The sequence below is a fragment of the Anguilla rostrata genome, chromosome 3, assembly GCF_018555375.3.
Source record: "Anguilla rostrata isolate EN2019 chromosome 3, ASM1855537v3, whole genome shotgun sequence".
Classification (NCBI taxonomy): Eukaryota; Metazoa; Chordata; class Actinopteri; order Anguilliformes; family Anguillidae; genus Anguilla; species Anguilla rostrata.
In genome coordinates this window covers 58,626,725-58,641,724 of record NC_057935.1, presented here as the reverse complement: position 1 = coordinate 58,641,724, position 15,000 = coordinate 58,626,725, and the positions used below count along the sequence as shown (strand labels likewise).

The 15,000-nt window shown below is 44.9% G+C and overlaps 1 protein-coding gene and 1 long non-coding RNA gene across 3 annotated transcripts in view; one reads left to right on the top strand and one right to left on the bottom strand.

Moving 5' to 3' along the window:
- Nucleotides 1–1,387: 1,387 nt before the first annotated feature.
- Nucleotides 1,388–2,890, bottom strand: LOC135251362 (uncharacterized). The gene is made up of 2 exons (XR_010329133.1): nucleotides 2,768–2,890; nucleotides 1,388–1,483 (listed from the first exon to the last, which is right to left on the bottom strand). It is a non-coding gene; the product is annotated as an uncharacterized LOC135251362 (long non-coding RNA).
- Nucleotides 2,891–6,727: 3,837 nt separating this feature from the next.
- Nucleotides 6,728–15,000, top strand: part of chico — a 34,587-nt gene continuing 26,314 nt past the window's right edge. For both annotated transcript variants that reach the window (XM_064328708.1, XM_064328707.1), the window contains exon 1: nucleotides 6,728–7,758. In XM_064328708.1, coding sequence (XP_064184778.1) covers nucleotides 7,732–7,758 — 27 coding nt within the window. In that variant the 5' untranslated portion in view covers nucleotides 6,728–7,731. The remainder of the gene's footprint in view (nucleotides 7,759–15,000) is intronic.

Here is a 15,000-nt window from a genome sequence, read left to right as displayed (position 1 = left end):
GAAGTGTTCCCGCTCTTGGAGAGAGGGGCAGATTTAGAGAGTGATTAAGAGAGGGGGGGGAAACGGAAACCTGGTTTGAACTGCTGTAAAGACTTCTTTTATGGGCAAAATAATCAGCTTTTCTTTTTCGACTTTTAATACTTGATTGTTGCAGTTGTTTTTTTTTTTTTTTTCTTATTTTTTCTCCAGTGGCCATCGCAATGATAGAAGTCACTTTTTTTGAGGATGAAAAATGATTTAATTATTTTTTTTTGTGTGTGTGTGTGTTTATAGGGGCAGTGCTTTATGCAAATGTAGGAAAAACTCGCAGGAAAAAAAAAATAGATAACTATTATCAAGTGGTTGAAGTCCAGTTTGGTCCATGCTTGCAGTTTTGTTATGAGACTACGATCTATTCTTCTGTTTTTTGTCTTTATTGTTTGAAACCCGCGGCTCGCGCCTGGCTTTGTCGCTGTAGATATTCCATAGCTTGTGATGTGCTGGCGGGCTGTGGCGTCACTGGGGTTGGTGGCACCCGGTGCGGTCGACCGTTGGTATCACCCGATGTTGGCCGCGGGGGGGGGGGGGGGGGGGCGGCGCGTGTGGGCTCAAGGAATTGCGTGTAAATGACAAACCGCTTCTCGTCACATTAATACCGCTAATTACATCAACACGTAGTCAGCTGCTTCGGAGAATTTCAACTCGTCGCAACACAAAAACACTGCACAAAAAATTTATTGGCAGCCATTTTGGTGTCACCCCGTGCGGTCTGCACCCCCCGCACCCCCCTAGTGACGCCTCCGCTGGCGGGTTCCTCTTTTCCACCCCTGCATTGTAATTCAGGTAACTCCATTTTTTTTTTTCCATTACAAGGGCTACTTAAAACTGCATAAAATGGAAACGAGGAAGGGGATGGATGAATGAATGAATGAATGAATGAATGAATGAACGAATCCGAGATCTGGGAGCTACTGGTGCGATTTAAATAACGGGATTTGGCGTTTTTTTGGTGTGTGTGTGTGTGTGTGTGTGTGCGATGGCGGGAAATTGCCTAACCATCGCCACGGGTTATAAAAACACACACATTTAAGCGTTCAGCAAAATGACTTGGGATTAAACTTTTGAAGTGTTAATGTGCCAGGCATCTGCAAGACTCTCAGATAAAGCGGCGGGGTAATATTCAATGCAAAGTTAAAATCTTAATGGAGTGAGTTCTGTTCCCCCTCGCTGTGGGGTGGGCCGGGCTCTGCCAGCACGGCAAGCATTCGACGCGCTCTCAAAACAAGTGGTGCATTTTAAGAATTAAGTGTCATGCTTCCATTCAGGTATTTTAGCACCCTTGAGTATTTATTTGTAGCCTATCCCATGTGAAATTGAATCACGTTGTATGAATTTTCTTCTTTTTAAAAAAAAAAAAATCTGCATGCCTCTCTGTTTCATTGCGGTCATTGACGTAGAGTGTTGGGAAAACAAGACCAGGTCAAAACCTAGTATATGGCCGGACCTAACACACGTGATCCGGCCGACCAGTGGTGTAACTGCATAACTCACTCAGTCACTCAGTCACAGACATTCGCGTTTGTAGGGCTGGCCCCGCTGTTGCGGTCCAGCCAAAAATGCTTGTTAACACAGTTGCACAACAGAGACCCCTAGTGGTCGTGCTTCTCGCCGCAATGCACAGGTTTCTCTTCAGACCACGGTGGTTGGTCATCGTAATGTGGTGTTGCAGGAGGGTTCAACAAGTTTGTAGCGGAGACAGATCACTTCAGGCTGGTTCTTTTTGCATACGTCGGTGAGCTACAGTGACCTTTTTCAAGAACGGTTGCCAATTTTTGTCGTGCTTTGTTCAGGATTTTTGTGGAATACTCCACAAGGGAAAATTTAACGTGCCAATGTATTCAGACCCCTCGTGGTTCCTTCTGACGAGCATTGTAGGTTTAGCTGTAGCTTGTACGGTTGTGGGATCGATATGTTCCAAATAACAGTCTTTGTAGATTGAATGTCTTTCCATGCCTCCTGAAGTTCCCTGCCTGTCGGACGGTTTGTGTGGGAAAAACGCCTCGGCATGAAAGGTTGTGTTGACTTTACGCTTTCTTTTTTTCGTTTGTTGCTTTGAGCCAGTTGTTCATAGTTTTAGACTGGTTAAATATGCTTCCAGTGTTTTGACGTCTCCAGTGGACGGGAGAGGTCAATGTATTTTACTTCTTGAACTAAATTTCACGAATTAGCCCACCCCCGGGAATGACTGGGGAAAAAAGCATATTAAAAAGTGCCATTCGGTAAATTTAGAAGTGTATTGGGATGGTGTTTCCCCCCTAGCCTCAAATACGCGATGACAGTGTTAATGCGCCGTTACTCTCAGTGACAGTGTGTGTCGCTGGTAATATTACAGCTCTTTGTTATTATTATTTTTTTTTTCAAAGAAAACAAGTCATCATACTTTATGATGCTTAATTTTTCTGTGGTGTTCCACGGCCTGTCTCGACGTAGCCCGAGATGCCCATTTTTTAATTAAAAAAAACCCCCACAGCCAAAAACGTATTCCCGCCTGTCCTGCCGTTTAATCTCCATTAGCTGCTTCCGAAGCCTCACGCGGTCTATATAATGCCTGTCACGAGCGACAAACATCCCATCTTCGCGCGGTTCGTCTGTAGCGCTGCAAAAGCCCCTGCTGATGGTACCTGTGTCACGGCTGCATGGGCTCCAACTCGTTTGTTTCAAACATTGTGGTCGTGGCCAAGTTGTATGCGCTTTTAACAAGACTAGGAAACCTAGTATATGGCTGGACCTAACACACGTGATCCGGCCGACCAATGGTGTAACTTCATAACTCGGCCGACCAATGGTGTAACTTCATCAGTCAGTCAGTCACAGACATTCGCGTTTGTAGGGCTGGCCCCGCTGTTGCACTCCATCCAAAAATGTATACGAATGCCGCTTCTATCTTTAAAGCAAAAGAATAAATTTAAAAAAAACATTGCGGTGTCACCCCGCGAGTCCAGAGCTGTGGGAGATGGACCCATTTTCAGTCATTTGTCAGTGCTTCTGTTGGCCAGCTTGTGCAGATATTTATTTCTGCTGTAACATCGGATCGTGCGTGTGAGAAATCTTAGTCCAGGGAACGACTACCTCTCCAAGCAGCGTTGCATCATGGGTAGAGTTCTTCACTCCATCTCCGTGATGCGCAAGCACACCTGATAGGCTTTTTTTTCTCCTGCTGGGTACCCCGTTTATTTTGGGTTTTTTTTTGTTTGTACAGCTAGAACTGAAGTTGATATAATATACAGGACAGATTATTTTAAACAGTTTATACCATAGTTTTCTTTGGCTATTGTATGTACTTTCAGGTGCACAAAGTAACTTCTGAAAGACACCCCCCCGGCCCCCCCCCCCTTTCCCTCAAACATATAAATAAATCACTTTCACTTCAGGTCTTTGCTCCAGTAATGTTGGATGCGAAGCACCGAAGACCACTCCCATTTTAAATGTAGCTGGTCACGTTGAGGAACACTACATCCTGTCGTTTTGTCACAAGTCAATGGATAAAGGACACAATTACGTGTGTCTGTAGTGATGTGTACATATTCTGCATAAAGTACTGTTGCATTTACTTACATTAGCTTACATCTGGCTTCACCAGACCTGAAATACGAGTTTTAAAAGAAGTTTGTTGAGGAGCAAATCCTTTTTTACATGCACTATTGCCAATATTAAATATCCCAGAGTTCTGGGTGTGGTGACTTGAGAACTCGGATAAGATTTTTTTTCTTCACCATAACAGCTTGAAGTTTTCATCTGAGATTTAAGTGTTGTAGTTCAGCCACGAGGTACGTCAAGGCCAGTTTTAGCTACTGTATGGATCGTACATCTGCAGTGAAGCGTTATGGCCGCTACAAAAAGAGCAACTGTTTTTTTTTTGGTCGGGAAGGGCCTTGGCCGGCAAAACATTTTTTTTTTTTTTTTGCAGCGATTGGTACTTGTGAGTCAACCCCCATCTTAAGTTCCATTTTCAAGATTTATTATTATTGTTGTTGTTCTTCTTCTTATTATTATTATTTTGCATGGCAACATTAAAATATTGTTATGGAAAATAAATCTCAGCATATTGGTTTTTACCCTCTTGTTCATTAAAAAAAAAAAAAAAAAACATTCCCCCAAATAAACGCACTGAACCTGCCCCTGTACCAGTTGGGTTGTCCAGGCTCGTACGGGTTCTGCCCTTCATTAATGTGAGCTAAGCACATCTGGTGGTGTTGTGAGATGCTATTTAATAATTAGTGGATTTGACACTCGTTTGAGATGCCACACTGAAGCAATGGATATCGAGGAATTTTTAAAAATATTGATACGTTACCGGAACGCTATTGTATTTAGGACCACTTAATGAATTGGATTTTATTTTTTCTTTCTTCAACGAAATTGATTGATTAAACGTGTAGTGGTGTACAAAATGAAAGTAATTTTTTTTTTTTTTAAGTATACCAAATGTAAATGATGTATCATAATGAGTGTGCCAATCCCCTTCCTTGGTAGAGCCAGACTCTTTTCAAGTGCCAATGTTGTGAAAAATCATTGAATGGCCCGTGTATGTAACGGTCCGGTTTTTAAAACAAAACACTAAATATGTGACACAAAATAATTAAACGAACGAGAAAAGGACTCTATTCTGTATTTAAGGTTAAAGAAGATTGAGGAAACACTGCTGTTTTTAAAGAACTCATTTTAATTGCATGTGCTGTTTGTTTTGGTGGGGAGGGGAGGGGAGGGGAGGGGGGGGGTTCAGAAATATGTATTAATGCAGACCCCTCCAGAACAGGGTCATCTTGGTTATTGATTTACAGTATTTTTAGCCATATTTCTTTTTTGTATTTGTTTTCATTTCAACCACTGTTGCCTGAACCTCATTGAAACATGAAAATGATTTTCATAGCCTTCTCCTAAAAAAGAAAAATAATGGAAAAAAAAGTATCTGTTTTAAATTGGAATAAAATTTGTTCCTATACTTGGTGACTGTGTCTTGTTCTTTTTATCCCCGTTTTGTCTGTGCAGAAATTGAGGTCCTTTGCTTAACTTCACCCATTGAAAATACCTTGTTAATAAGCAGGTTCTGTTGTAAGAAAGCAACGGGTCAGGTATTTTACAGATGCTCCTGTTTTAATGGATGACTACTGTATTTTCATATTTGTCCAGCAGGGGGCATGGCAGGATAAGAAGACATAATTTCTCAATATACCAAGTATTCTGGATTGCTGTTTTCCAGTTCAACCATTTTAACGGTGAACACAATTGTATAAGATCCAGACTTTAAGATTTGATTATGAAGCAGGTGCCGAATGAACATTTTTTCTAAAAAAAAAAAAAGGTAGCCTTTAACATTTAAATAGGCCCTGAATTCTGGCAAGGTGTGGTAAATATGTTGGATTTAAATGACATTAATGTGTATTTAAATGAATCAATGTACCACAATGGAGTTGTGATGAAATCACAGTTGTGTAATTAAGCTGTGTTGGCTAGCACATTGCGGTTAGATGTATTTACGTTGCCAGTAAATTGTGATGTTTTATCTCATTTATTATCTTATCTAGTTAAGGCATCTTACTGTGAGTAGGTTACTACTATTCAAAAATGGTGCCAGTCAAGTTCCATAAACATCAATACAGGCAAGACAAACAAAAAGGTGTACCTAGGGTACTTTCAAGCCTGAATTTCTTAAAGCACTTCACATGGTTTAAAAAATGTATGTATATTTGTACACACGTAGGCCCAAAATATATGCGTCTCAGAGCACTGATTCTGTTTTTTAAAAATAATAATTGTAATAACCTGCAGTTTTGGAATTATTCAGAAATGTTCTGGGGGGGGGGAAAAGTCACAGACCGAATTCTTTTAATATGACAGTTTGCGATTACAGTCCATGCCGAGACATAGCCAGCTGTCTAAATGGAGAGCATGACTGGGCAGATTATCAGTAGGCCACGATCAGGCGAGTGACTTGCAGATCCCGTCTTTATCAGATAGCACGTGCAACCATAAATGAACTATCTCACTCTCGAGGCTGTTTGCTCTGTGGTTATCTTTGTGATGGAAATGTAGAGTGGCCACAGTTGACGAACAAGTTTTTTTTGTACAAAATGGGCTTATTAAATTAACACCAAAAATGAAGAGGAAATAATCTTTGGATGCATATAGGCTTACTGTATGTTATCCAGTGAAGACTGGAACTTTAGTAATCGCCGTCGACTGGTGGAACTCCATTTTTTTTTTAAAGTGTAGCCTATGAATTCATATGGTGATTATTATTATTTTAAACCATGTTTTGTGTGTGTATGTGTGTGTGTGTGTTAGTGTACAAACATGCATAAAGTAACGTTTGCATTTTAGAAGCCAAAGGAAATGGTAGAATGCGGAACCAGTGGGCAGTTTAATTAACCTTGTCTAATAATGCTGAATTGCGGCAATCGGTTCCATGAGATAAATCTAGCAGAAGTGCAGCAATTAATTAACCTACGCTGTGGGAAAACTGACTTTGAACGTATACGACCACAATTCTGAAAGGCAACACCCAGGTAGCAGTCGACACGTTATCACGCAAATACCAATTTCGTTCAACGGTAAAGTTGCCTTTCCTTCGTGAGAGCAAAAGAAAATTATAAGTAATTCGGTTTTCCGGAGTTATATCATCGGCCCGGCCCGCCCCCTCCACGGGCCCATAAGTGCGGGAGGAACAGCCTGTGCACCGCTAGATTCACCGTCCACTGGGGGCACATTAAACAGTGACACTTCCGCAAACTGTAATTTTATACATTTGACATCTAAAATGGGCCTTCAGTGCGCCACCTCAATCCCACATCACATGGGGCGCTCGTTCCTCGATGTCTCGTACATTTTGTAGAACAGCGGCAAGAAATGGTTGCTCTGTGAAAACCTCGTATGTGCCAATTTGCGTTTAAGGAATAGAAGCGGGCAGAAACTACCTTCGTCAAAAGACGGATCAGCTCCAAAAAAGAGCCTACGAATTTTGGAATCGGAGCAGCAACCTAAACTAGCTAGACTGTAGGGCGAGCCTATTAATCACGCAAAAATAATTGCAATACGGTCCAAAGAATCAACTCTCTGGTTAGCTAAATGTAGCTTCGCTGGCTAGCTTTATGATTGCCAGTTTGCCACTGGAAAAGGACCATTGAAGAGGAAGACCAGGATTATTCAACCAGCTCGCTAACGTTAATGAGCTATTTTGCTTTTAGTTCATTACACTATTAGCCAACTAGCTAAATTCGTTTTTAGTAAATCAGCATAGATTCGGCTTGCTTGGTAACTTGGCTCGTCGACTGACTAAAAATATCTGGCTGGCGAATAAGCCCAGCTATATTTGCAGTATTGTTTACACAAAGAGCAAACTACCTAGCTAGCACACAATTAAGGTTACCTATCCAACGAGCTACTTGGCCAGCCAAAAGCTAGCGACAAACGGATACAAAAAATAGTCTTACCAGGTAACGTTAGCTGATCTCGAAAGAAATCAGAACGACGCTAACGTTCTCTAAATACGTGCGATCGCGTGAAGAAAGGACTGCATTCGGTTACCATTTTCGTGGCTGATGAACCGGACAGAACAGTAAACGGACGAAATATTATCTAAATTACAAGATTTCATCTATATTTTTTGAGCAGACGAAACAAAGAAGCTAAACGTTTCCAAGAGGCTTAACCTATTGGTCTTGGTTACAAAGGAATACACAATAAGAAACTGACATGATGTTTCCACAATCCAGACACTCGGTAGGTGTCTATTTAGTTGAATGTTACTATGTTTATGTTTGGTATTTTTTGTGTTGGATAACTAATTGGGTAGCCAGATTTACGTTGGATTTGTGTTACCAAGCTAAGCTAAGCGTTCAAACATGCGCCCCAGGCATTTGTTTACATTCTTCAATCGTTTTCGTTTGCCAAGCTGGAGCTAGTTTAGTGTTACTATAACGAGATGGCAAAGAAGAATCAATTTTAAATGTGCAATAATGAACATTTGTCCGAAAACGTTACCTGCATATTGAATGACTATAATTGCCAACTTGGCGACCCGAAAAACTGGTTTTTGTATCTGTAGACTGGCTAAGTGAACAATAGCGAACTAGCTATTGCTAGGTAGCTTGCTAACTTAGCTTCCTGAGCATTGATTGATGTTGGATTTGAGCATGTGCTTTTCCACCACGGCTTTTAGCTTCCTTGCTAACCAATGGTGGGCTTGGGTACTAGTTAATTAGCCAGCCTCCTTGCCAGATAGCTATATAGCCTAGGGTATAGCTAACCAGGTGGAAAACCAGGGTTTAGTGTACATTGGACATCAGTGTTTCAGTTCGTTAACGCAGAACCCAGTGTGCTCTTGGTCTTACGTAGTTAATAGTGTATAAGAAAAGCGAACTTAACCATATTAAAGTAGTTCGATAGCTAAGTGCTACATTTTATTTAAGCTAGTTAAGTTACTGTTGAATGGCCTGAAAGTTAGCGAACCTTATTTAGTCCTCAATAATTGGCTAACTAGCAAGCGCTAAAATAGTCCTACAGCTAAATGTAACGGCCCTTATCCTTTCTAAGGATTCGCTTCCAACGAACTTTGCTAACGTTAGCTGGATCATTGGAACAGTAATAGTTGCGTTCCCCTGTTGCTCGCCTACTCCTTTTGACAACGTTGGCACTGACTCTTTATCGGATGGGGGGAGGGGGGTAGGACATTTTTGTGATATAGTTGATGCATCCTAACGATCTGTTATCCCCATCCGGCTGGTTTTACCCTGCGACGATTTACATCAATCTCTTGAGGTGTGTAACAATTCACTAATAACCCTGATGGGTCCGCCATTCAGGTAGTATCGCTTAATGACAGAAAGCACATACAGCCATGGGCCTGGCCGTTTGGTTTTTTTTTTGTTAGTTTCCTGATTCGCGAGCTGCAGTCCCCTGGCCATCGTCATAATTACACATGCACGTGCGTGACTGAGTGGGGAACTTGCAAGCACAGATGTGCAGGTGCGCGTGCAGGTGTGCGAACGCTTCCTGTGAATGTAACGCGTTATTAGCGTCTGACTCTGTAAACGTAGCGACCAGGATAACGCCTCATCCGCTGTTTGCAAACCGTTTCGGTGAAGGTGTTTTGGCTGGATCTCAACCGAGGGATGCCATATTGTCGATTGTAGTTGCGATGTTGCCAGCGACATCCTGTATCAATTAGCATTAAGTCAAGCAGATGTCTTCTGCATTAAATTTACACGTGACATCAGCTGTCACGCATTACGCATATGACGGTACTGTTGAAACAGTTTTATATTATTATTTCTAGGTTAAAAAACAAACAAACAACTATGTATTTCAGTGGACAAAGGTTGCTGTGTTTTGTGGATTTAGTTTTTATAAATGGTTAACAATGCTTGCCTTATTGCAAGTGTTTGGGACAGTATGAAATGTATCTGATGAATGTACAGCAACAGAAAAGTTACTGTAATCATAGTATTCATCATTTGATTCTGTTCAATGCTAATTATTTTATTCAAATGGAAACTGTTCAATTTAAAAAGCACTCTTAGACCATTGTTACCTGTTGAACACAGTGAGAGTATGGATCTATTTAGCCTCTGAGGAATTGGATAATGTGGGTATCACCATTTTTTTTTTGTCCTCCACCATTGGTCCAATATTTTTTCTGTTTTTAACAGTTGAATCTGTTGTATTGATAATAAAGTGCGCACATTTTCCTACTAGTGAGTGTCATCTTGTGTTCCATCTGTATGCTTAATCTTTTCCATCGTGGAGCAGCTGATGAATCTAAAGTGTTGACTCACTTGGTAAAATCCAGTAAAATCAGGCAGACAACAGCTGAGCTTAAAGGTTAATCTGTTTGGTTTAACCCAGACCTTGTGGGGGGGGGGTAGGGGGTAGGGGGGGTTGGGTTAGGTGAGGTGAGGTATGGTATGGTATTAGAAACTGGGCACCCAAAGCTTTGTGGCCAATTCAAAGATTGTTGAACTGTAGAAGGAGAAAGAACGCTGCCTTGGCTTTGTAAATGTTTTTCAAAGATTGTTGAGACAGAAACAAGATGCGAGACTCTTGTGTGCTCTCGCGTCGAACTTTACGGCCTTGCCGCAAGAACGTTCCATCGGCAGAGATCCTTAAAACTGTGGTCAAGATGGTTATTTTGTATATTTTAAAAGCCCCCCCCTCCCAAATTTTGGAATGGCCAGTGATGCAGTGTTCATCAAAAGAGAAGCTTGTGTTTTGCTCAGAAGCACCTTACGTCGTGTTCCACTGCTGTTTATGAATTTTATTCTTTATTAACCCTTATTTATACGGGGTAGGGTGACTGAGCAGGCCTGCTCTTTCACAGCAACACCCTGTCAGTGCCCCATAACCATAACGTAACCTTTTCACGCCACTGTCGACAAGTTGGTCTCGACGGGTTTCCAGGGGAAACGGCCGGTCGGCTGGCGTCAGCTGCTGACGTGCGACGTGTTCTCGCCTTCCCAGCTGACACAAAACCTTCCCGCACCGTTTGCCGGCGATGATGCAGAGTTGACAAAACATTCCAGTGACACTTTGTGACACGCGTTTTTGCATTGGCCGGGTTCCTGGCCAATCCTGGTCCAGATTCAGTACAGGTGGAACAGGTTCCTAGGCAGATGAGCCCACCGATCGAAACCCCGCTGGAATTAAAGTTCTGGCGACTTGAAGTTGCTGCGAGAGCTCCTCCACTACACCAGGGGGTGCCGGACGCATCCGATCTCCTGTTCACCCAGTCGTATTGACCAGCTCTTGCTCATTATGACAGCTGGTGCCGTTGAGTCAGGGGAGCGTGGGAAAAGTGCGTGCTCTTCTCGGAAACGCACGACTTCGAGCCGCTGCCGTCTTTCCGGTCCGCAAGCCGAGCCCTCGCGCAGACGTCAGAGGAGCGCGCTTCCTGCGCAGGCTGTGTGTGCGTCCGTCATGGCTGATGTAATTTCACCCTCTCTGGTTGACGCTGTCCCCTGCCCCCCCCCTCCCCCCAATTTTATTCGACACCCTGCCGAGAAGCCGGCCGCAGTCAAATTCATGGCAGGCCGTGTTTGGGCCCGTCCACACTGGGACAGCGCCTGTCCTGGCTGAGCCCCCCCAGCAGCCCCCTCAATATTTTGTTTCACTGGGAAATACAATGCACTGTGCGTTAGTGCATTCGTGCAAAACTGTTCTCTTCCCTCCCCACCGTAGCTGGTGTGTGGTGAGCGTTCTGGCACAAAATGGCTGCCGTGCGTCACCCAGGTGGGTGCTACACCTTGCTGTGGTGGGCGAGGTGAGTTCCCGCTCATCACTGTAAAGCACTTTAAGCGTTCCGGAAAGTGCTACCTAAATGCAGTGATTCATTCATTCATTCATTCATTCATTCGATTATTTTCCCTATGCGTTTGCTCTTTGGGTCAGAAGAAAAGGAAATGAGGCAGTCGGGGATGAGGATGTGTTTTTTACGAAAAGGTCTTTTTTTACGGAACTTCCTCTCGGCTGAGAGCTCGTGGCGGTCGTGGGATGGTTTCCATTGCAGGACGTTCCTCCTCCTGTGGTTTGTGTGGGCGTGGCGGTCGGGGGGCTGTGCCAGTCCCCGGCGCTGTAATTGGCACCCTAATTGGCACTGTGGGGTGTTGATGGAGAGGGGGCTGCTTTGTGTGGCAGGGTAGAGCTTTTTTTTTTTGGGGGACCAGGCGGTGCTTGTGTGGTGCTGAAGGTGCCTGACAGGCTGTGGCCGTGTCGCCTTTGCTAATGGGCCCGAGTGTCCTGTCGCCCTGTCCCCCTTCTGCGAGCCCCCCGCGGCGGCACCGGCGGACAACCCGCGACAACGCTGTCTCCCGCGCGGCGCCACGCGTGTCATCGTTGGAGGCGAGGGCGGCAGGACGGCGCCGCCGCCGCTAACGCGAGATGCCCGCTGCACAGCTCCTCCGGGATTTACACGTCTGGCGCGGTTTTTATTCTTTTATTTATGTATTTATTTATTTTTTAAATCTGCTCTTAAAGTGCATTGGGAAATGCAGATTACTGAGCTGAAAGTGGGGGTGACGGCGGTGAAATTGCAGATTGGGGGGAAAAAATTGCGCTCGTCCGACTCCGGAATCGCGATGGAGGAGAAGCGGGTGAGAGATGAAACCGTGCCCAATTACGGGTTTGTGAAACGGACGAATAATTGAGCATCTTGCTTTTTTTCGGGGAGCTTTGGGTAAATTTGCAGGGGCTGACCGTGTCAAAACCTGTTTGGGGGGTGGGCGGGGCTTACACATTGGCCCTTTGATTGGCCGCTGTGGGCTGTTGATTGACGGGGCACGGCAGCCCTTTGCCCGCTGCGGTCGGGCCTTCGTTAGGCCCGGGCTCTGAGTGCCTCTGCTCTCTCTGCTCGGCTCGTGAAGCCTCCCTCTCGCTGCCGAGACGGGGCGGGGCAGGGGCCCGGGTAATTGGCCCCCGGGGCCCTGCTGGCCTGGAGGAGGAGGCGAGCTGTCTGTGGGCCGCCAGAGGAGAGATTCACCTCCTCCGCACCTCCCGGTGGAGTGTGGGGGGGGGAGATGGATCCTAATTGAGCTCTGGGCCGCTTGCGATTCTCCGTGCCCCGGTCTGAAGTTCCCCTCTGCCCCTCAGAATGGACCCCTGACCTCCTGCTCTGCCCTGATTTTAAAATGGATGCCGGGGCTGACCTTCACAGCCAGATCTGGGATCAGTTTTTCCTTTAAGGCCGTACCATTGCATTTCTGCCTTTTACAGACACTCTTATCCAGAGAGACTTGCACAGATTATTTTTGGGTGGAGCGCAACAGCGGGGCCAGCCCTACAAACGCGAATGTCTGTGACTGAGTGACTGAGTGCGTTATGAAGTCACACCATTGGTCGGCCGAGTTATGAAGTCACACCATTGGTCGGCCGAGTTATGAAGTCACACCATTGGCTGGCCGGATCACGTGTGTTAGGTCCAGCCATATACTAGGTTTTAACCTGGTCTTGTTTAGCATGCAATCCATTAATACAGCTGGATATTTTACTGAAGCATTTCAGGTTAAGTACCTTTAGCTCAAGGGCACCACGGCAGTGTCCCAGCTGGGAATGAAACCTGCAACCTTTGCGCTGAAACCCCAGTTCTCTAACCATGACGCCACACCGCTGACTTTTCCCCCCGTAAGCTCAGTATGAAAAAAAAGTGATGAAAGCAGTTATTGTGTGAATGATGACTCACTATGATGAGTCTATCAATCATCCTTTCCGGTAGGAAATTTAATACTTTTATTTCATAAGCGCTTCTCGAGTTCTCCTTTAATCAAGACCAGGAAGAAAAACGTCAGGAATTTTGCTCAAAAAATGAATCTGAATAATGATCCAAGCAGTGGTTAACTTTGAAAAATACTGATTTTTTTTGTCTCTAAAAAGGAAAACCGGTCTTTAATTTTCCAAACAAGTTGGCAAGTTCTCATGCTCTCGTCCTTCATTTGGCTTTCCTCCAAAATTTTGGAGTGTCCTCCAAACATCCCATCGCTGCCAGAGTCCTCTCCCAGTTTCGGACGGGGCGCAGATGTGGTGTGCGCGCCCTCCCAAAACCAAGCGGGTGCCAGCTGCTGCTTACCGCCATACAGCAGCTCAGCGGATGAGCTGTAGGTTCACTGTGCCAGAGCGCTGCAGTACACGTGCAGATCACCGACTGACCAGAGGTGTCGCTGTTGAGCAGTGAGGTGGGAAGGTTCTATATTGTTCCTGCTTGGGTGTGGCTTTCATTCCATAGTGCAGTGATCCTTTGTTCCTGGTCCTGGCGGGCCGTGGGGTCAGATGGTTTTTGTTGTTACTTGCCATTTAATTCATCAATTAAAGCAGTTGATTCCACAATTAACACCTCGCCTGGGTTTCTTGGGTCTGAATTGGTTGCTGATATTAAGGGGAGAAACAAAAACCAGCAGACCCTGCGCCCCACCATGACCAGGAGTGAAGATTGCTGCCATAGCTTGTAGCCCCGCAGGTCTCTCAACCAATCAGTGATGGCCTGGTCAGGGCCCAGTTCTCAACCACAGTGCCCATCACTACAAGGCCAGGGATTTGGCTCGGTGCGCAATCCGGAAGGCCGAGTTCGGACGTTTATCCCGATCGTTCATTCAGGTCTGGCCGCGTCGCATACTTGGGTCAGCCATGCCAGACAGCTGCACTGTGAAACCGCAGTTGCGGGCCTGGGAGGTTGCAGGTTCGAGTCCCGGGGTGGGTTGTTTGAAGGCATTGCTCTCTTCGACACCCTCTATGCCTAATCCAATCGAGTCGCCTTACGATCCTTGTGTGGACTAATAAAACCCAGTCAGATTGGATTAAAAACCAGGATTACTGATCTAGCACAATGAATCTTTGAGCAATTTATTGTTCACCCTGCTCTCACTCACCCCCCGCCCCCCTTTCTGCAGCGGGCCAGCTGGGGTTCCTTGTTCCGAACATTAGTTGTGTGTTTGAAGCCGTACTGTGAAGGCGCGGAAGAGAAACGTGCATCTTGAGGCTGCCACAATTGAAATTCCCAGAGGAAACTTAATTAACCGTGATCCAGGTTGCCATGGTGTGTAATTGGTTTTTTCACACCCCCTGCAGTGTTTCTTGTTATTCATTTCTGCCATTAGTTTTTTTTGTTTTTTTAAAAAAAATTTTAAGAAACTCATTCAGCCAGAATGAGCCAGAATATTTTTTTTTTTTTGTGAAATTTTCATCAAACTTATTTAAGCAAATTTTTTTTATTTTAAATTCGGGCTTGTCCCGAGCACGTTCATGTTCACTCTTTTCTGCTCATTCTGTGTGTCTGCTGGGGAACGGTGGGATCGGGAGGGGGGGGGGGGGGGTCTTTGTAAAAACCTATAATGGCTCAGCATTGCTTTCTTCATCTCTGTAACTTAGCAACCCCCCCCCCTCCGCCATTACCCTACGCTGCTTGTCCTGGCGGAAATGGCGTGTTTGCACAAGATTGCGGTTGTGAGTGGTTATGAAGATAAGGCATCGGTGGTACGTGCC